We start from the raw sequence: 21,112 nt of genomic DNA, 5'->3' as shown, positions 1-21,112 counted from the left end.
CCAGAAAAGAGTTCCAAGTCACGGAACATCCTTGGAATGAAGGGCTGGGGGCCAGGGAAACTTTCTTTCCTACCCCAGGGCCTGAAGAGTTCTTGGCCTTGTGGGCTGGAATGGAGTCATGGAAAAAGAGGCAGGCAGAGATAGTCTTTAACAAGAATGCAGGTGAGAGGGACACAACCACAGGCCTCTCATGCAGATGACTTTGTCTAGGGCTTGCCTGACCACTCAGACATGTCAATAAACGTTTTAAGTCCCTCCCATAAGTGGCCTGAAGCACTATCAATTCCATACCCCCACCCTTACTCTTCACATGAGGAAACTGAGAGAGAGTTTGTGGCTTGACCAAGTTCACACAGAAAGTCAGTCTGTGACAAATTCAACTCTAGAATTCAGTTTGCCTGACTTCCCGGAGTTAGTATGGCCTTTGTAGGTTGGAAAAAAAAAGAAAAAGGAAAACAGCTGGGCTCTAAGCCCAGTTCTGCCAGGTACTAGACTGAGCTAAATGACCAGAGGTAAGTGACCCAAGTGTTCTGAGCCTCACCTGCCTCACGTGTGAAACAGGAACAAGCTGGGTTAACTCCCTGGCAGGCCTTCTTGTGAGATTAATGAGATAAAGGGTGTAATATGACCAGCATGGGCTTGAGACAGAGCAATCACTCAGTAAATCAGAGTCCCCTTGCCCGTAGTGCAGTGGTTCTCAACCTGTGGGTTGCGACCCCTTTAGGGGTCAAACGACCCTTCACAGGGGTCGCATAAGACCATCGGAAAACACATATTTCCAATGGTGATTCATAACAGTAGCAAAATTACAGTTATGAAGTAGCAATGAAAATAATTTTATGGTTGAGGGTCACCACAACATGAGGAACTATATTAAAGGGTCATGGCATTAGGAAGGTTGAGAACCACTGCTGTAGTGGGACCTAAATGTGGGGTACTGTGAAGGTGACAGAGCTGAGTAAAATCCTGCCCCTGCCTGCAAGAAGCACACAGTCTAGTAAGAGAGATAAGATACATATGCACCTAACTAAGCTTAATTCAGGAAGGGCAGCCCAGTTGATTCAAGCATCACAGGGTTTTGGTCAAATTAAGACCCAGGCTCCCTCTGCCTCGCTTGAGGATCTTCACACATGCCTTCCCTCATTTCAGGATGTTTTTTTCATCCTGCTTGACTGCCTACTTGTCAAACACCAATGTGTTCTTTAATAGTTCCCCACCCTCCCAGACACCTCTATCACCAGATTTATCAAAAGTGTGTACAGACTTCATCTGCCTGATCACACTGGGCTCCTATTCGAGAGCCAGAGGGTAGTTCACATCCAAGTCTCCCCCCAGCTCTGGGTCCAATACAGTGCAGGAAATTGGAAAGTTTGCTGAGTGGATGGACAAGTAGGGGGAGCCAGGGAGTTTTCTCTATGGGAAATTAAGGTGGGCTTGAAGATGAGGTATGCATCATACCCACTGGCTAAGATGAAAAGGGAATTTCCCTGACTCCCCAGAAGATAGGTGCTCTGGTGGGATCTCCCTGGGCCACTGGGGCAGGGGCAGGTCCTGCAGGGAACACCGCAGCATTCTTCCATGACAGCCAGTCTACCTCTGAATGCCAGAATGCCTTCGCTGCCCTCCTGTTCCCTCCCTAGAGAATTCTGTGAGATAAGAAGAGAAAGGCTGCTGAGAAAAATGAGGCCCATGCTGTTCTCAAGTCCTCTTGGAGGTGTGCAGGGACCTGAGGGTGAGGTGGAGTACTGGCTGGCTGTGAAGGCGGGAAGGGGTAGCCCCATCACTGATGTAAACAAGGATGTGGGTTCTGCGGCTATACTCTCCCCCGCCCCCCAGCGGCACTTCCAGCAAGTCACATGCCCTGTGCACAGGCTGGGGGCCCCCTGCTGCTGCCTTTCTTAGAAACCAGTACCACAGAGCCCACTGCTGCTGCCTGCCTGCCTGCCAGAGCTGCTTGACAAGCTATTTCTGTAGAATGGGCTTGGGCGCTGAGGAGGCAGTGCTGTGGGCAGCTGCAGTAAACAGGAACTGAGATGTGAGCAAAGAGGTTAAATAGCAACTGGCCTGCCAGGCTCAGGGAGATGGTTGAGATGTTCCTAGGAAAGGGTCAACCAGCATTTTCAGGCCTAAGAGATACATCTATCTACCTGAGCTAGATGCTGGATACAAAACAGGAACGTGAGAGACTGGGACAGAGAAAACAGTTGGGGGAGAACTCCATGAGCGTCTCCACATTTCCCTGCCACTGAACCCTTTGCCTGGTAGAAAGGCTCTGCTGCCTCCTAGCCATGCAGCACTGGACAAGGTCCTTAAACTCTCTGGGCTGAAATGTCCTCATCCATAAAGTGGAGAGAGTAACTCCTCTTCCTTTCATAGGGTGCTGTGAAGACTACAGGGGATGGTTTGCCAAACATCTGAGGCATACTAGATGTTCAAGAAACAAGGCTCCATTTGTCATGAGGAAGATGATGACTCCTTCAGGTAGGCAGCTACCCACAAGTCAGCTAGAATGTCACCGGAACCACTTATTAAGCCCTTCCTTATTTCTGTTGTACTTCCTCAACCAGAGGAAAGCCCCAAACCTCGAGTCTAGGCCGTCCCTTGTGTACGTAGGACCAGTACTCTACCTTTACTGACGACAAAGGGCTACAGACTCACTTTCTGTAATTGTACTGCAAACCATTAATAACCAAATTAATGTCAAATCAGTAATACAGGTTTCACACAACAGGGTCCTTAAGTATGACTGTCTCTACTTATCAATAAAATGTAAAATATAACTTCTCCTCAATTCTAACATGTACCGATAGGTGGTATGATACATGTATTTAACAACAGCTGCAGAGGGGAGATGACCAACCTCACTGATTATAAGATTATACCCTAGTTTAGAAAATAGGTTCCCCAGAACCAAGGACACAGAGCAATAGTACCTCCCCAAAAAGGGAGAGTAGAAGGATCTTTTCAAGGATATAAGGTGGGAAAAATACCCAGTGCGAGCTAAGAACACAGGAAGTCTTCATTGAGGAGGCTCTTGCTTGACTTTGCTAGTCTCACCTCTGTCCTCCTGAAAGCCCTCTTCCTCCCAGAATATTAGCACAGGGGCTAGGGACTGGGCTAGGCTTCCCTGTGGGGGCCAAGGTGGGAGAAAGGGCCCAATAGACTTGCAGAGGTAGGGGAATTCAGAGAACTTGTTTTGATAGAAACCGAAACTCCTCCTCTTGCTGACGCTGCATTTGTGGGCAATCCGCACCTGCTCTCCCCTCCCAGAGTCCAGCTGGAAGAGGGTCCCCCACTATCTCATCTCTGTCCCCAAGCCAAATAGGGCTCAGAAATTCTCAGTACAATACTGTGATTGGTTCCCCCAAGGCCTTTTTACACTCCAACTCATTCTATCCTCACGCTCAAAAACCTGACTTTACACAGGAGATATACTGAGGTACAGAAATGTGGTACAGATAGCCCAAGGTCACACATTTGGGAGGATGAAGGGGAGGCCAGGCTCTCAAGGACTGATTTGAAGCACTAATGCTCAAGATGACATTACCACCACTCCAATCCAGCTATTACCTTAACCACCTGACTCTCTGGGGCCAGGCCTGATCTTGTCTACATCAGTTTCCCCACTAGCACAAGCAGGAATCCGCTGGAAAGGGCTGGGGGTGGGCAGAGATTACAAATATCAGGGGCTGTACCCCTCACTAGTGCCACAGAGGTCAGCATAAACCTTACCTCCTCAGATCCCACTTCTATCCCCTCTCTGAGCATACAGCGACACCAGCATAGAAGTGCACACACGCACAGCTAGCAGATCCTGCCTAAGATGTTCCCTGAAGCTAAATTCCTACACGACAACCCTCACAACTACAGACAACTATCATATTCAACAAGTAGATGATGCCCTTGCCACCAACTAGGAAAGACTGAAGGCTGGACAAGATGTGAGGTTGTGCCCTGGCCGGTCTGGCTCAGCGGTTACAGCGTTGGCCTATGGTCCTCAGAGACCTGGGTTTGGTTCCCGCTAAGGGCATGTACCTTGGTTGCAGTTTGTCCCTGGCTCTGGTTGGGTCGTGCGGGTGGCAGCTACTCGATGTGTCCCTTTCATGTCAATGTTTCTCTCTCTCTCTCTCTCCCACTCTATCTGAACAAAAAATGGAAAATGTCCTCGGGTGAGAATTAAAAAAAAAAAAAGGATGTGAGGCTGTGCAAACTGAGGGCCCTAGCCCCTCCTTCCTAGCCTTTTCCAGGGGTTGGTGGGAGGGGGGAAGAGCCAATAGCACTGACAGACTTGCCTCAACCTCCCTCCACTGCTGCCCAGCAGGTCTCTAAACCTCCTCAGGTTCCCTAAAATATAGTCACTATTTGCCCATGAGTTATATGGAAAAGACAGGAGAGCCTGGACTGTCTAAAGGAGTTTAAATACAGGGCCCTACCATTCATTTTAGAAGCACCTGAGAATCTGCCTCTCTGCCAGGTTCCTGCCTGCCTGCCTGTCTGCTAAAAGAGCCACGGCAAATTCTGCTGAGGACAGAAAAGGAAGTTTGGTGTCTACAGGAAATCTAAAAACAAACCACACAAATATGTACACACAGCAGCACGGGGAGACAGGGACCCAGTTTGTTCCTACTTCCCTCCTGGCCCAGTGGGAACCCTGGCCCCACTGAGCAGATGAGCCAGGGAAAAGCCTCACCGGCCTGTTAAGCAGCTGTGGTGTATATCTGAACAATGGCCCCAACTAACCCAAATGTCACAGACTCAGTGAGGAGACAGCAGAACTCAGTTTTGTTTTGTTTTTTTTATTTTACAGAACTCAGTCCTCTTAATAGCCTGATCTCTGAGATGCCTGCTCCTCTACTCAAGGACTCCTATGGCAAAGATGGGAAGACTGATGGAGGCAGGGCAAAGGCAAACGCAAACTGGTATATATGGTGGCCCATGGGATCTTCTCCTTATGGCCTGGTTCAACCTGAAACACTGGTGTTCTGACACAGGTCTGTGTGACATAGGTAATAGGGTCCTTGTTTTTCCTTGAGGTCCCAGTTTCCCCATTATAAAACAGTCAAAATTGATCTAATCCATCCCTCCAATACTGATGGTCCATGTTCCAAGATGAAAAGGCCCAGGAGCCCTGGCCAGTTTGGCTCAGCGGTTGGAGCGTCGGCCTGCGGACCAGAGAGTCCCGCGTTCAGGTTTCCGCTAGGGGCACGTACCAAGAAAAAAAAAGAAAAGGCCCAGGAGTGGGCCTAGCTAATGTTTCTGGGCCTCATTGCTGTAATATACACACCCTCAGCTGCTTCTCATGGCCCATGCAGATACACATACACATGTGGCCTCTACTTTGCCTACAGAGACCAGGGCCAGAGGTTTTGCTGAGTCAAAGCACATAGGGAGAGGGAAGGACGAGAGATGCAGACTCACATTTCCAGGATGAGGTTATCTGAGCACAGCAGGGGCAGAGTGGACCACAGGATACCTCTGGGACTCAGGATCCCACTTCTATTCTACTCAAGCCTTCGCTGATGCTCACGAGTTCTCAGTAGGGGGTAGTGGGAAAGAATTGAGCACAAGCAGTGGATAGTGGTTCACACTGGGGACACCTAGACCTCAGAGGGAAAACAGAGGGTAGAAAGCCACCAGCTTCAGGATTTCCAATAGTAGAGGCCCACATGCTCCTAGTTGGAGTAAGGAAGTAGGCCCAGAGAGGACAAGGAATACAGCCAAGGTCACCTAGCCAGTTGAAAGCTAAACTAAAAAGCTAGGGCTTTCCTAGGGCCATGGAAAGAATGTGTTCTTTGGCACCTCTGGGTTCCCATGCCAGCTCTGCCACTAATAACCTGAACATGTCATTTCCCTTTCTTGAGCCTCAATCTTCTCAACTGTCTCATGGGATAAAAATCCCAATTTTGCAGGTGAACCTGAAACATCCAGTTTAATGCCTAGCAAAGAGTCAGGGTCAAGGAACAACAGAGTGTCCCCTGTGTCTATAATCTCCCCTCCAACTCCCACCCTCAGTTATGTGCTCCTTCCACTGTTCAATGTGTGACAGGAAGTTAGAACCTACAGCCTTCTCACTAGAGCCTAGGGCAACTACCACCTGTCCCTATCCAAGCTAGGCTGGAAGCAGAGAGGCAGCAGAAAGCATGAGGACAAGGTCCCCTTCCCACCCACAGGTCCTATGCACTCTGCCCCAGGGAAAATTCCATATGAGGCACAGAGACCCAGGGGCTATGTACTTCAGGGGAGAGACCCTGGGATTTCTAAGGTTTTATGGAGAAAAGCCAAGGGCATCTCAGTCAGGGGAAATGTATAGCCATAGCACTGAAAAGGAAAGGCCTTCAACCTGCCATGGTCACCTCTTCCTGTAATCTCAGGTCTCTTACTGGAAGGCCCCAACAGGAGGGGGGGGGGGTCACAGGATGTTTGGGGGAAACAGCTAAATGAACACATGCGCAAATATTGCGCGTTTTTTTTCTTTATTGATTGATTTTAGAGAGAGGGGATGGGAGAGGGAGAGGGAGATAGAAACATTGATGAGAAAGATCATCGATTGGCCACCTCCTGCATGTCCCCCCACTGGGGATTTGGCCCACAACCTGGGCATGTGCCTTGACCAGGAATCGAACCGGTGACCTCTTGGTGCATGGGTCAATGCTCAACCACTGAGCCACACTGGCTGGGCCAAATATTGCTCTTGATATGGGTTACTGCACAAGCCAAAGTCATTACTGGCCCCAAGGACTGCCCCAAAGACTGTTCAAGATCCAGATGCCCAGCTGCATTCTCCAACCCTTACTCCACCAGAAACCCTGCTTACCCCACAACCAGCCTGAGGTCTCAGCACAAGACCTAGCACCAAACAGGTCTCCACCTATTCTTTCTTTGCTTTTCTTTGGTCCACGACGGTTCCAAACCTAAACTCTTTCTCTAGGAACCATCCCAGGGAGAACACAGACTTAAACCACAGGGGTGGGAGGTTGGGATTTTCCAGCCCAAAAGAGTCCAATGCCCAAACCTCCTCTGTTTAGTAGAAAGGGTGAGGCAACCACTCACTCCATCTAACATTCTTTCACCAGTCAACAAACATTTGTGACTCCGAGGCACCACTAAGAATAGCATTCAGGCTTTACCAATGCTATTGTTCCACGAGGGGCTACTAGGTTGTAACAGGCTCAGGATAAAAAAGCTGCATGCCCAAGGTCAAACCAAGAATCAGTGGCACTACCTGGAGTGGAGCCTGGGTCAGTCCAGCCCAACAGAAGGCACAGGGGTAAGGGGGTGTACTCACAGACTGAGAATAATGGACCTAGAAGGGATTTAAGGAGCCCTTCAGAATCAATACCACTTCACAGATAGGACAATGAAAGTAATGAGTTAGGACCAGAACAAGAAGACAGGGCTTCTGACTCCCAGCTCCTATCAGAAGGGCACTTTTTATGGAAGATATCAAAAACCCAAAGGGAGGATCGGATCACACTCCCAGCTTCCCCAAGATGCTAGCACTGGACCTCACGACCACTTGCTGGGTTTAGACTGGATAGTAAATGGCATTAAGGAATTATTAATTTTGTTAGGTATGATAATGGCATTTTGGTTATGTTGAGAGGGAGCGAGCGATCAGGACCTTATCTGTTTGAGAAACATATAGAAATACTTATGAATGAAATAACCCAATGTTGGGGTTTTGCTTTAAAAATACTTATTTCAGCCTGGCCAGTGTGGCTCAGTGGATTGAGTGTCATTCTATGGACTAAGAGGTCCTGGTTTGATTCCTGGTGAGGGCTCATGCCCAGGGTTACAGGCTCGATCTCCAGTAGGGGGCGTGCAGGAGGCAGCCAATGGATGTTTCTCTCACACATTGATGTTTCTCTCTCTCTCCCTTCCTAAAAAAATTCAATAAAAACATATTTAAAAGAATAAACATAAAAATATTAATTTCAGCCCTTGCTGGTTTGGCTCAGTGGTTAGAGTGTCGGCCCACAGACCGGAGAGTCCCAGGTTCAGTTTCCTCTAAGGGCACATTCCTCGGTTGCGGTTTGTCCCCAGCCCTGGTTGGGGTCGTGTGGGTGGCAACCACTCAATGTGTCTCTCACATCGATGTTTCTCTCCCTCTCTCCCTCCTGCTCTATCTTAAGACAAATGCAGAAATGTCCTCGGGCGAGGATAAAAAAATATATATATATATACACACACACACACACACACACACACACATATATATACACACACATATATAAATTTCAGCCCTGGGTGGTGTGACTCAGTTGGTTGAGCATTGTCCCATGCACTGAAAGGTCATTGGTTTGATTCCCAATCAGGACACATGCCCACGTTGCTGGCTTGATCCCCAGTAGGGGTTGTGTAGGAGGCAGTCAATCAATGTTTCTCTCACATTGATGTCTCTCCCCCCACCACCTTCCTTTCACTCTAAAATCAATTAAAACATATTTTTTACAAATACTTGTTTCAGCTGTTGCCTGGTAGCTCAGTTGGTTAGAGCATTGCCCGGATATGTCAAGGTTGTGGGTTTGATCCCTGGTCACGGCACACACAAGAAGCAACCAATGAATGCATAAGTAAGTGGAACAACAAATCAATGTGTCTCTCTTAAATCAATCAATAAAAAATTTTTTTAAAGAGTTAAAAAAATACTTGTTTCAAGAGAGTGAGAAAGAGTGTGCAGGGTAGTGATGAAACAGGGCTGGCCATGTGTTGATGACTATCTGGAAGATGAATGATAGGTAAATGAGGGTTCACTATGGTCTCTACTTTTGTGTAAATTAAAAACAAGGTCTATGATCCCAAGGTGAAAGTAGTATGCTGTGGTTAAGAGCACTCAGACTAATCTAACCCAGACTCCAACTCCTGGCTCCACCATGTACTATCTGACCCTAGGCAAGCCATTCTCCATCTCTGAGCTGCTTTTCCATCTGACAAATAGAAGCAACAATCCCAACACTTACCCAGGTTGGGGAAGAATTAAAGGGTTTCCTATAGTGCCTGACAGAGCAATCTGTCCATAACTAGTGTTGTTTTCCTTATCACTATTATTGCTATTACTCTCACACCACCATACTACGTCATGATGAAGGGCTAGAGGCCAGATACTAACTTGAGGCTGGGGCCTGGAGTCCCTAAAAGATCAGTTAACTCTGTCCCCAACCCTGTCTCAGGGGTTACTTCTGACAACTTGGACACTCAGGGGCAGCCCTGGGCCCTTGAAGGCTGAGGCAGAGACTCACCTACAGCCCGGAAGAGACAGGCGCCGTCCTCCTTCATCTGCTTGATGATGAAGCCCTTCTTGTCTCGCAGGGCCTTTTCAAACCAGTGCTCCTGCTGCAGGGAAGAGGTGGGGGTCAGCAACAGGAAAGGCCTGTACCCCCTCCCCAGAGCTCTGCCCTTGAGCTCCTGAGGGGCCCAGCTGACTGGCTGAGAGGACACTGGGCAGGGTCATGTGCTCAGCCCTATTTTACCATTCAATGCATGTGAAGCAGGAGACCCTTTCTTTTAAGGAACCAGTCACTGTGTAAGCAAAAAATTTGCTGCCAGGGGAGCCCCAGCTGCATTCTTTCTCCTGCTAACCATGCTGGGACCTTCCCACAGGCAGCCAGAGGCCCAGGGCTGGTAAGAATGGGGAGCGGGGAGAACCTGGCTCTACCTCAAGAAGTTTCACCTGGGGACCCTCTAGCCACTTAGGGTAGGAGAGATGTTGAGAATGGAGTGATTAGTAAGATCTTCAGCCCCACACATAGCTAGGGAATTCCAAGATCTTGTATAAGGCAAAATGTATGGAAAATAGGCTTTTACTTGTGAGGGAACACATTTAACATATATGTATATGCATTATGTATACAAACACACATGCACACAAAATTGGGAAGGCTATGTAACAAAATATTATCCCTAAGTGTTGGTATTGCCGGTGATTTTACTTCACTTCCTTCTTTATAAGAGGTATGCAATTCCTTGTCCAAAATTCCATAACTCAGAATGCTTTGAAAGCCAAAAGACTTCATGTAACTTATTTGGCGTCATTACTAGACCTGAGATGATGAGAACCCACTTATCCCACTTGGAGATGAATATTCAAACATTTCCATGCAGAAACATTCTGGTTTTGATTATGAGGTGCTATTGCAGACCCCAATGGAGGTGTTACAGATAGATACACAACATACACACCAGGTGAATTTTCTAAATTCTGAAAATTTTCTAAATTCCAAAGCACATCTGGCCCCAAAAGTTCAGAAAGTGAACCTGCACAAATGTGTTTTTAAAAATAATGCAGAGATTAGACAGAATAGGGTTTTTAGGGTAGTGAAACTACTCTGTATGATACTATGATGGTGGATATATTTGTCCAAACTTCTAGAATGTACACCAAGAGTGAAACCCAATGTAAACTATGAACTTTGGGTGATTGTGATGTGTCAATGTAGGTTCATCGATTGTAATAAATGTATCACTTTAGTAGGGGATGCTGATAATGGGGGAGGCTATGTATGTGTGGGGGTAGGGAGTACATGGGAACTCCCTGTACTTTCTGCTCAATTTTGCTGTGAACCTATAACTGCTCTAAAAAATAAAGTCTATTAAAAAACTAGAATGTCCACGTGTCACTTCAAACATATTTTCCATTTCAAAACCAAACAAACCAAAAGCAGCACCTTTCCCAGGCCTCTCACGCCCTCTGCTGGCCATCAGAAGAAGCCAACCTGATCCAGCATCACAACTAGGGACCAAAAATCTCAGCCTGCTCCTTGGGGACACTTAGGAATTTATAGGAACCAGGCAACTGCCAACCTGAGGGGATCACCTCTCTGTAGGCTATTTTTCCCCAGCTCAAGAAAGAGAAATTCCTGGCAAAATAGGAAGCACAAGGTTTGGAGGCCAAAAGTTCTGGGTTCCAACCCCAGCTCTGTCACTCACTTGCATGATTTTGGGTAAGCTATATGAACACTCCAAGCCTGTTTCCTATCAAATGGGAGTTATGTAATATACCTGAAAGAACTGAACTGTCAAAAAGATCAAAGGAGCTTCAAGACCAGAAAAGGCTTTGTAAATAATGTTCCACATATTGGTGTGGTGGTCACCAGTCAGAGAAGGGGCGAGACCAGCACAGACAGAGATAATGTACAACTAAGAGGGCCTCAGAAAGTCCCAGGTGAGTGGCTGGACAGGAGGGGATGAAGAGGGGTTTACAAGGGAATACCCAGCAGCCCCAACATCAGGGCTCACATCCCAGGAAGGTATGGCTGACTGGCTTTCCAGAGATGACAAAGGCACTGGGAAGCCCTTAATGGGCTTCCATGGGCAGCACAAAGACTCTTGTTTGTGCACAACATTCCAGCAGTCCAGGTACTCTTCCTGCCCCAGAGGCTATGGACTAGCACACTCCAGCCAGTTCCCCCAAATCCATCCTTCTCTGCCCCATGGGGTCAGCCATCTTCTAGCACCACAGCATCTGCCCTAGCCAGGGGTCTCCAGCAGAGAAGCTGCACCTATGGCTACAGTCTCAGACTGTACAGGAGACATTCTAAAAAAGAAAGGCACACAGCAACCTCCTGCCCTCAAGTGTGTGTGGGGGTAAGGAGATCAAAGGGGATGAGAAGGCTTCCTAGTTATTTATCCAACAAAGGGTTACCAGGCAGGTACTAAGTCAACCTTGGGCTGCCCATGAGGCCAGAGAAATGAATCAGACTTGCTCTCTACCCTCCATAAACTCCCAAACTGCTAGAGGGATGGGGAAACAGGCAGTAACTACACACAAGTATTAGCAGGGCTGGGAAAGAGGTAAACACAGGAGTGCTGGACAACACAGAGGAAGGGACCTGGCCAGCCATAAAGCTAGCAACTGAGAGGATGTACCACCTGAGCAAAGGATTGAAACATCAAGACCTCCAGAAAAGCTTGTAAATTGGATAAGAAATCACTTCTGCCACAAAGCATCAGGGATGCCAGAGGCCAGCAATGAGTTCAGCAGAGCTTAGTCCTGGGTAGGACTATGATGGTAAGTAGGGCAGGGCCAGGAAAAAAGATGAACTCATATTAGCCAATGCCTGCCTCACACCAGATGCCAGATGTAAAAGGTGACTTCTTAATTGTAGCACAGCCCAGATGGCAGGAAGCATTATCCTCATTTTATAGAGGCAGAAAAGAGCTGGGGTTTGGGGACCAGAAAGTCCTAGTGTAGAGGCAACAGGGCAGGCCCCATGAGCCATAATAAGGAGACCTACTTGACAGGCCATCCTGGGGGAAGCCTGGTTTGTCCCTAAAAACGAGGGAGACCTGAGCATACCCTTTGCACAAGCAGGGCTTTAGTCCTGCAGCAGCCAAAGTAGCATCTGCGCCTAGATCTGGAGGCCAAGCCACTAGCTACCCACTGGCTTTGGCACCAGAGTAGCCTTAAGATCCTGTGCTCTTCCTGAAACTCCTTCTCTCTCTCCATGAGGAGAGAAAACAGGGAGATTTTGGTCCTATTTTCCAGAAAGTTTATACAGTTCCAGAAGCTCCTAGCACAGTCTCTTCCTTACCCTAGCTGGACAGGAGCCTCCAAGAAAGGTGCCCACTTGGAAGTTGTTTAGGAAAATGGCCCAGGAAGGAAAGGCTGGTGAGGGGGGTGCTGACCCAGCCATAGAGAAGTTTAAGCTACATCAATGCCCTGGCCTGAGGAAGTCAAGTGCAGACCCTCAATCATGCAAGCCCACTACTGAGCCTGTGCACAAATCCATCCACATCTCTGAGTCTCCACAAAGAGACTGGGCAAAGCCTTCTGACACCAGGGGATCCCAGGTGCAAAACTCTGCAACCTCCTGGTCCAAAGGCCCAAGAAAAGTTGAAACACACCATGGGACCCAAGTGAATTAGGTTCCAATCCACCTCTAATCATGAGCCATGTGATGAACTACTCTGAGCCACAGTTTTCCAAACTGTGAAATGGGATAACAAGCCTCCCAATAATAGGGATACTGGGCAGACTCAAATATTACAGGACTCTGCCCAGGAGGAGAGCACTTAATGAGTTCACTTCCTCTCCCTGGAAGGGAAACAAGAACACCCCTGTAGTAGGCTGAATAATGGCCATCCAAACATAACAGACCCCCAACCTGCACGGTTTGGTTCAGCAGTTAGAGCGTCGGCCCGCGGACCAGGGAGTCCTGGGTTCAGTTCCCGCTAAGGGTGCATACCTCGGTTGCAGTTTGTCCCCGCTCCAGTTGGGGTCCTGTGGGTGGCAACCACTCGATGTGTCTCTCTCACGTCGATGTGTCTCTCTCTTCCCCACCTCTCCCTCCTGCTCTCTCTGAAGATAAATGCAAAAATATGCCCCCGAGGATTAAAAAAAAAACAAAAACAGATAAGACCACATACACAGAGAAGATGATGTGCAGACAGGTAGAGGTCAGAGTGATACTCTCACAAACCAAGCAATGTCAGCAGCCCCCAGAAACTGGAAAAGGACTGGGTTCTCCTCTAAAGACTCTGGAAGGAGTGAGGCCCTGCCAACACCTTGATTTTGGACCAGTGAAACTGATTTTGGACTGCTGGCCTCCAGAACTGTGAGAGTATGTCTGTTGTTTTAAACCACCCAGTTTGTCATAATTTGTCACAGCAACCACAGGAAAAATATACAATCCCCTGGTATCACTCCTGGTGTGAGCTGTGAGGCAATGCCATATGGCTATCAGCTTGCAAGATCCACATTTCCAGCACCCGCCCCGCAGGGGGGAGGGTTAGAATCAAAGCAGCAGGAGCCTGGACTCCCTCATAGCCTAGAAAGCTGCTGATCCTAACCATCAATAAATGAGCTGCCGCCCTGGCTAGTTTGGCTCAGCGGTTGAGCGTCCGCCTGCGGACCAGAGAGTCCCAGGTTCGGTTCCCGCTAGGGGCACGTACCACAAAAAATAAAAATAAATGAGCTGCCACTGAAGGGGAGAGGGAGCAGAAGACGGTAGCAGCAATGGCAGCTCATGGACAGATGTTTTCCCAGAGCCCATGGCTAAGAGGTGTTCAGTATTCTGGGCTTCACAGCTCTGTCTTCACAAGCCTGGCTTAGCTCCACACACAAAACAGAGGCAACCCATCCAATGAAAAACACAGATGCACTGCTCTCTCACGACCAACACAAGCTCTCCAGGGCAGAAGGATGGGAAAAGAGCAAGACCCTACAACATAATGCCAGGCTTCTGCAGGGAAGGGGATAAAAAATGAAGAATCTAAGATTCTATTATGATGTAACGAAAAGAAATGAAGTACTGATCCATGCTACAATATGAATGGGCCTATGCTGAGTGAAAGAAGCAGTCATGCCCTGGCCAGTTTGGCTCAGTGGTTGGAGCATAGGCCTATGGACCAGAGAGTCCTGGGTTCAGTTCCCACTAGGGGCACATACCAAAAAAAAAAAAAAAAAGAAGCAATCACAAAGGACTGCATATTGTATGATTCCATTTCTACAAACCATCCAGAAGACAAAAAGTAGATTAGTGGTTGCCAGGGCTGGGAGAGGGTGAGGGGACTGGGAGATGATGATGACGATGAAGGGTTTCTTTTTGAGGTGATGAAACTTTTCTCAACTTGATTGTGGTGATGGATGCACAACCCTGTGAGTACAGTAAAAGCCACTGAATTTTACACTTTAAACTGGTGAATTGTATAGTGTGTGAATTATGTCTCAGTAAAGCTATAAAAACTAAAAACAACTCAAGAACCTATAGGCCAGGGAGAAGGAAGTGGAATGCTGCCTGAAACTTCATAGCATACCACCACCAAAAGCTAAGGGGCCCCACTCAAAACTTTCTAAATGGGTGGGGGGTGGGGAACAAGGAATTAAAGAGGTTACAACTAGCTTCAGAACAGAATCCAACCTCCCTCCTCACCACTACCCATTTTATGGACAGAGAAACTGAGACCCAGAAAAGGGAACTGCCCAAAGAAACAGGACTCAAATCCAGGCTGCCCAAGCAGGGACCACTTCCTGCTATACCACTCTGCCTCCCCACAGGAGGAATCAATAGGTTACAAAGACTCCTAGGAAGAACCCAGATGATCCTGGGGAAACTGCAAGAGAAGAATCAGCCAAGGTCTGAGGTGGGTCATTTAGATACTCACACACTCAATCACTGTGCATGGGTGGACTTCTGCAAAAAGAAAAGGCAGCTGAGGGTTTGCCCAAAGCTATGAAGTAGCTAAGCAGGAGGCCCTGGGGTTTGAACTAAGGCCTGCCCAGTTCAAAAGCCCAAACTCTTAACATATACAACCTTACTTCCACACCATCCAATAGGCCCCCTGACAGGCAACCCCCAAGCTTATTCACCACAGCACAGTTGACCAAAAAAAAACAATAAACCCTGAGCCTCACACCAACCAGGTTGCTTGTCCTGCCCACCAACCTTGGATGGCTGGGAGGAAATGAGGGGGCAAGGGAGAGAAGAGGAGAAACCCAGTTCTCTCTCAAAAGACACCCACCATTCTCTGTCGCCTCCAGGTCCAGAGAGCTTTGGTGTGAGCTCTCTAAAATCCCAAACCTAGCCCTGGCTGGTTTTGCTCAGTGGTTAGAGCATTGGCCCACGGACCAATGAGTCACAGGTTTGATTCCAGTCAAGGGCAGGTACCTCGGTTGAGGTTTGTCCCGGGTCGTGTGGGAGGCAACCGGTCAATGTGGGAACCACATCGATTTTTCTCTCTTTCTCTGTCTCCCTCTCTTCCACTCTATCTAATGATAAATGGAAAAATATCCTTGGGTAAGGAATAAAAAATAATAATAATAATAATAATAATAAAATCCCAAACCTAAATGACCCCCCCATCTGATCCTTACCTGACCAATGAGGAGAGGCCCAGAGAACAGAAGCATAACTATTATTGTTCATCCAGCAAAACCCCAGCAGAGCCTGAATAGGAACCCAGGCACCCTGGCTATAGTGCCAGGTTCAGCTTCTCCCACCACCTCAGCATGCATGCCCCGTTCTAAAAATGTTGTGGGGTCCTCAAGCTGAGGACGCTTTGAAGCCATTATTTTCATATAGTAGACTCTCAGTAAGGTAGCCCTGATTGGGAAAGGAAATCCCTGACCCTAAGTTGCCAAAAGGGTTCCTAAAGGCAATAGAGGTAAAGTCACAGCATCGGGACAAACAGGAAGTCTGAGCAGTCAGACTCACCATGTGGGCCCTCTCTCAAAAACTCCCCTCTTTCCTAAGGAATTTAATTGGCTGCTAGGCTACAAATGTCCCAGTGACAGTTCAGGACCAGACTGTGGCAGCAGGAAGAATCTCTCTCTTATCGTCAATGAAAGGTCCCAAGTTGGACCAGGTGCAGCAGGGAGAAGCATCTTCCTCCTTTTATCCCAAGAAGTGGGAGGACAGAAAGCTTCTCCTCTGTATTTGGGAAGATATCATGCAACCACAGAGTTTTACTTTCATGTTCTTGTGGAAACAAGTATAAAGGAGGAACTCTCAGCCTAGGAGATGCAAAGGGGATATAAGGAGGTATCATTCTAGTCACCATGGCAGCACATGACTTTCTTTCTCTCTATCCCTGGGACAAAGAATGTATCTCTCTCTATTTCTGCGAAGGAAGAAAGGCAGACTTTGCCCCAAGCAGGGAGAGAAGAAGCAATTCCTAGTCCTGACTCTGTGGGTCCAGATGATTTACCTTGCCTGGAGTAGTAATGGGTGGAAAGGCAACAAGGAGGGGGGCTCAAGATAAGGCCCAGGCCCCTGTGAAGTACAGAAAGATTTATTTGAGCCAAAGGAGACAGGGATATGGGTGGAGAATTTCCCTGGAGTGGGAATGTCCCAAACCCTTTTCCTGTCTCTGGAAAGAAAAAAGCTTGTTGAAAGCAATTCAGGAAGCTCAGAATATTTCCCCAATCCTGTAAATGAGAAGCAAGCAGAGCTGGGTCAGGGTGACTCTCAGAATATCTGCTAGTTATTAAGGGGAGACTCCAGTCCCCTGTCCCCAGTAACTGACAACCTTCTCATAGAAAGTAAGGGGACCTTCTTGGTCTGAGGATAAGGGTTTCTTATGACTGTGAAGAGCACCCAGATACTTCTGTCCAATGGGGGAGGCCTTAGGCCACATTGGGGAGGACCTCATGTCCTTTTCCCTGATGATCAAGGATTACCTGGTTGGGGGGGGGGGGGGTGCTTCATATCCACAAGGGGGATAGGGCTCAAGTCTCTCTCTGAGGTGAAGGACCTCTTGTCCCTAAGAAGCTTAGACCCCCTGGGAAAAGGCTCCAATTCTTTTCCTCAGAATCTCACCTTACCTATGTCTCCAAGGGGAGTGGGCAGTTCTCAGGACTTAGCTCACAAGAAGAGGGTGGTCTTAGACTCAAGTCCCCAAGACAAGAAATCTTACATCCCTAAAAGGCCACCATGACTCAGGTATATGTATGCTGTCTGAAATGAGGTGACTCTCAGAGCAGGCCAGGTCTCAGGTCCTAAGGTGAAGGAGATGTCACATGTACATGACGGCAAATTCAAACTCTTGGGGAGGAGTGGAAGACTCAGGACCCTATTTCCCAAGAACTCTGAATCTATGCTCCCAAGGGAAGGGTTTTGGGAATCAGTTTTGGTGGTGGGGAGTTCTATTCCATAGCAGTACCTTAAGTTCCTTGAGGGGGAAGCTCAGACCTCATCTACAGAGATACAACAGTCACAGGGGTACATAAGGGCCTCTTGTCCTTGAGGGAAAGCTCAAGTGTCCTTGGCACAGTGGGTCTCTGGTCCCTGAAGGCAGACTTAGGTCCATGGGAGGCCTCAGACTCCATTTCTGGGACTCCATTCTGCCTAGATCTCAAGATCAAGTTCCCAAGGCAGAAATCTTACATCCTTGACAAGCTCAGGCACTTGGCAGAGGGGAGGGGGGTGCTTAGATCCCTGTTAAAGGGGGAGAGGGAGCTATCAAGATGTGTTTCAGTCTTTCATAATTAGGTAAAAGGACCTCACATTCCTGTGCGTGTGTGGGGGCCGGTGGGGGGGGGTGTCTCAGGCCCCCAAGGAGAACACTCAGACACTAGGCCCTGAAGAGAAAGGTCCCCTAAAGATTTCACCTTGCCTGGGACCTCTGTGGGGAGATATCAGTCTCCTGAAGAGGCTTCAGATCCAGTCTCTAAACGCCTGAGTCCTTAAGCAGGGGGAATCTTAGGCTCTAGCATCCAAAACAGTGAGTCTCATATTCTTGATGAAAGGTTCAGGCCTGGTAGGGGTGAGGGGCCAAAGGTCTATCACTTAAAAGAAGTTTAAGCTCCTGGAGAGAAATCCAGACTCCTGTCCCCCAGGAGGTCTCAGACTACTGAGAGGAACACAGACCTTTGTCACTTAAGAGAATGAGTCTCATACACCCCAATAGTTTCTGGTCCCTGGGTATTGGTTTTGGCTCTTGCTCCAAGGGGAAGGGAATCTTATCTCCCCAAGTGAAGCCACATCCCTGGAGGAAAGCTCAGAAGATCCCTTTCTCTAAAGGGGATGAATATGTGTGTTTCAGGCCCTTTTATTTTATAAAAGAGAGTCTCAGGCCCTTGAACACAAGTTTAGAACCCCTGGGGAAATGTCAGACCCCACTACTGAGGGTCCTGTGCTGTGTCCTCCTGAGAAGGAAGGGGAGGGGTTGTCCTATACAGAGTTTCTCAGACCCGTGGAAGAATTTAAGTTATCTTGGGGACACTCAAACATCTCTGAGGTCTCCATCTTACTTGTGTCCACTGGAGAGGATCTTAGGCTCTTATCTCAGAGGAAAACAAATATCAAACCACCAAACACAGACCAAGGTCCCTTGGAGAGTCACGAGACTCCCCTCTCAGGAGGCATTTCATCCTGCCTGTTTCTCCAGGGGAGTTCCCACCTATTGGACCTACAAGATGAGGTCCCAGGGCCCAGAAAAGACCCCAAACCCTATCTTTAAGTCCTCCGTCTTATCTGGGGCCTCTAATCTCAAGCCCTTGGGGAAAGGGGGCTGGGAAAGATGGTGTCTCACGTCCCTACTACCAGAGAAAACATTGTCAGGCTCCGAAAGAAGACGTTTAAGTCCCCTGGGTCCCTACCCAGTCTGGGGATCCCATCCACCATACCCGCTCACTTGTCATCTCCAGCCCATACCTGCTCGACAGTGGCAGGGTCCATGGCTTCGATGCGCGCTGCAGCCGCTTCATACTCATCCTCACTGTTGTAACCTGCACCGACGTCCTCACGCTCCGGACTGCCCCCGCCAACCGAACCAACCCCGGGGGCTTGACGCCGCCGCTTGCTGTGGCCAGGCCCGGAGCAACAGCCGCCCACGCCCACCGTGCCGCCCACGCCCACCACCACGCCAGCCGCGCCTACACCTGCTGCTGCTGCACCAAGCGCGTCGCCCGGACCGCCGCCAGGACCGCCCGGGCCCCCACAAGGAGGAGGAGAGCCCTGCTGAGGCCGGGGACCGGGCACGGCGCCAGGCGGCACAGCCAGCGCCCAGCGATGAAGTGCACCCGGTGGCCCTGGCAGCGGGCCCTGAGGCGGCGGTGAGGCCCGCTGACGGGCCCCCACGACGCCTGACTCACGGTCGCGGTCGCCGCTGCTCACGCCCGTGCCGCCACCGCCTACGCCCACACCCCCGCCGCGGCGCGGCGCCGGGGGCAGTGGCCCAGACGGCGGCGGCTCGTTGGCGGGGTCGGCGTCGGGAGGCGGCGGCTTCTTTTTGGGGAGAATAGTCATGGCGGCACAGCCGAGTACCCCCCAGCAAACCCGGCGCGCGGCACGCCGGGAGAGAACCCGGATGAGGGGCTACAGTGGTGCGCGAAGCACGACGGGATCGGCGGGACCCGGATAAAGAGATTGAGGCACCGGTTTGAGAGCCGTAGGCGGCGCGCAGGTCACGCGACAGAAGAACCCGGATGCGAAGTCAAAGGTGAAGGCAGCGCGGCAAGCGTTGTCGCCTACTCTCCGAGTTCGACAAGTTGATTGTTACGCTCTTTCCGGCCTTCCGGTTCAAAGGAAACAGAACCAAAACAAGCAGCTCTTCGCCCCGCCCCCTCGCAGGTTCTTGAACTACCGGGTGGGGTCCCGGGGCCGCGCGCACGCGCGCCAGAGCACAGCCCCGCCTCTTGCTCGGAAGTACGTGGGCAAAATCTTCACTGCCGCCACAACAATTGCGGGCACTAACCAATCGAAGCGGCTGCGTGGGTCCTCACTGACGGGCAAGGGCCAATCAGAGGCGAGCGGTCGCCCTCCCTTGCCCTCCTCAGCTTTCAGTCAAAGTCGGAACCCTGGTTCTTGGCCTTTCTTCTCGTGGCGCCGTCCTGCTCTTGACTTCTCTCCTTGAGGCTTTGACTCGCAGGCGGAGGTACTGCGACAGGACAGCTTGGCCTGCCCGGCCCACAACAGTTTTAAAAGCGCCTCTCTTCCAGGTTTCCAACTTGGCCGCTGTCAGTTGGACTGACAGGAAAATAATCAACACTCTCAGAGCATAGCAATCCCCAGAAGCGTCAGTTCCGGTCCCACCCACCTGTAAATCCACACCCGTGGAGAGGCGGGTACCGTTTCACCTTGGCAACAGGCTGAGAGCTGCAGTGAATGGTTAAGAGATGCAGTCACTCACAGCGGACGGGCCAACCTTGGGACAGACATTCATCGTGGGGACAGTGGGTGTTTGGGAAGCAGACACGCCCTCTTTGGCACCGCCGCACTTTCGCCCCCGCGTTGACCTCCCCGCCCCTGTGGCTAGTGCGCAGGCGCGGCACAGCTGCCTATTTTTTTCCCCCGTGAAACTGAATTTACCTGTATCAAGCAAAACTTGATTCATCCATCCTTGTCACCATCTAGCGTCTCACAATGGGGTTGGTAAGAATCTCTGCTACTGAGCAGCTGGGAAAATTAAAAGCTAATCCTAGCTCTGCTCCTCTTGTCTGCGTGATCTCTGGCAAGTTATTTAACATCCACCCAATCCTCAATTTCTACTTCTCTGTAAAATGGCAATGATGATAATTCCAATTTCAAAGTCAGAGATTCATGCTTGTAAAGGGCCTGGTAGTGTTTGTGGCACATAGTAAGTGCTCAATAAATTAGCATGACGGTGCACCGGAAAGGATCCCAGACTTTGGAGTCAGGAAGACCTCAGTCCCAGGCACAGATGGCCCATTACC

General features: G+C 49.5%; 1 protein-coding gene across 2 annotated transcripts in view; it reads right to left on the bottom strand.

Moving 5' to 3' along the window:
* Positions 1-20,418, bottom strand: part of OTUD5 (OTU deubiquitinase 5) — a 28,730-nt gene extending 8,312 nt beyond the window's left edge. The window contains exons 1-2 of one of the 2 annotated variants that reach the window (XM_036270454.1): positions 19,092-20,418; positions 9,240-9,333 (exon numbers count right to left, since the gene is read on the bottom strand). In XM_036270454.1, the coding sequence (XP_036126347.1) occupies positions 9,240-9,333; positions 19,092-19,685 (688 nt within the window). In that variant the 5' untranslated portion in view covers positions 19,686-20,418. The remainder of the gene's footprint in view (positions 1-9,239; positions 9,334-19,091) is intronic. The other variant, XM_036270455.1, reaches the window with a different exon arrangement.
* Positions 20,419-21,112: the final 694 nt, after the last annotated feature.

Source organism: Molossus molossus, unplaced genomic scaffold, assembly GCF_014108415.1.
Source record: "Molossus molossus isolate mMolMol1 unplaced genomic scaffold, mMolMol1.p scaffold_m16_p_2, whole genome shotgun sequence".
Taxonomy (NCBI): domain Eukaryota; kingdom Metazoa; phylum Chordata; class Mammalia; order Chiroptera; family Molossidae; genus Molossus; species Molossus molossus.
The sequence above is the reverse complement of the archived record's forward strand: the minus strand, read 5'-3'. Positions and strand labels throughout refer to the sequence as shown.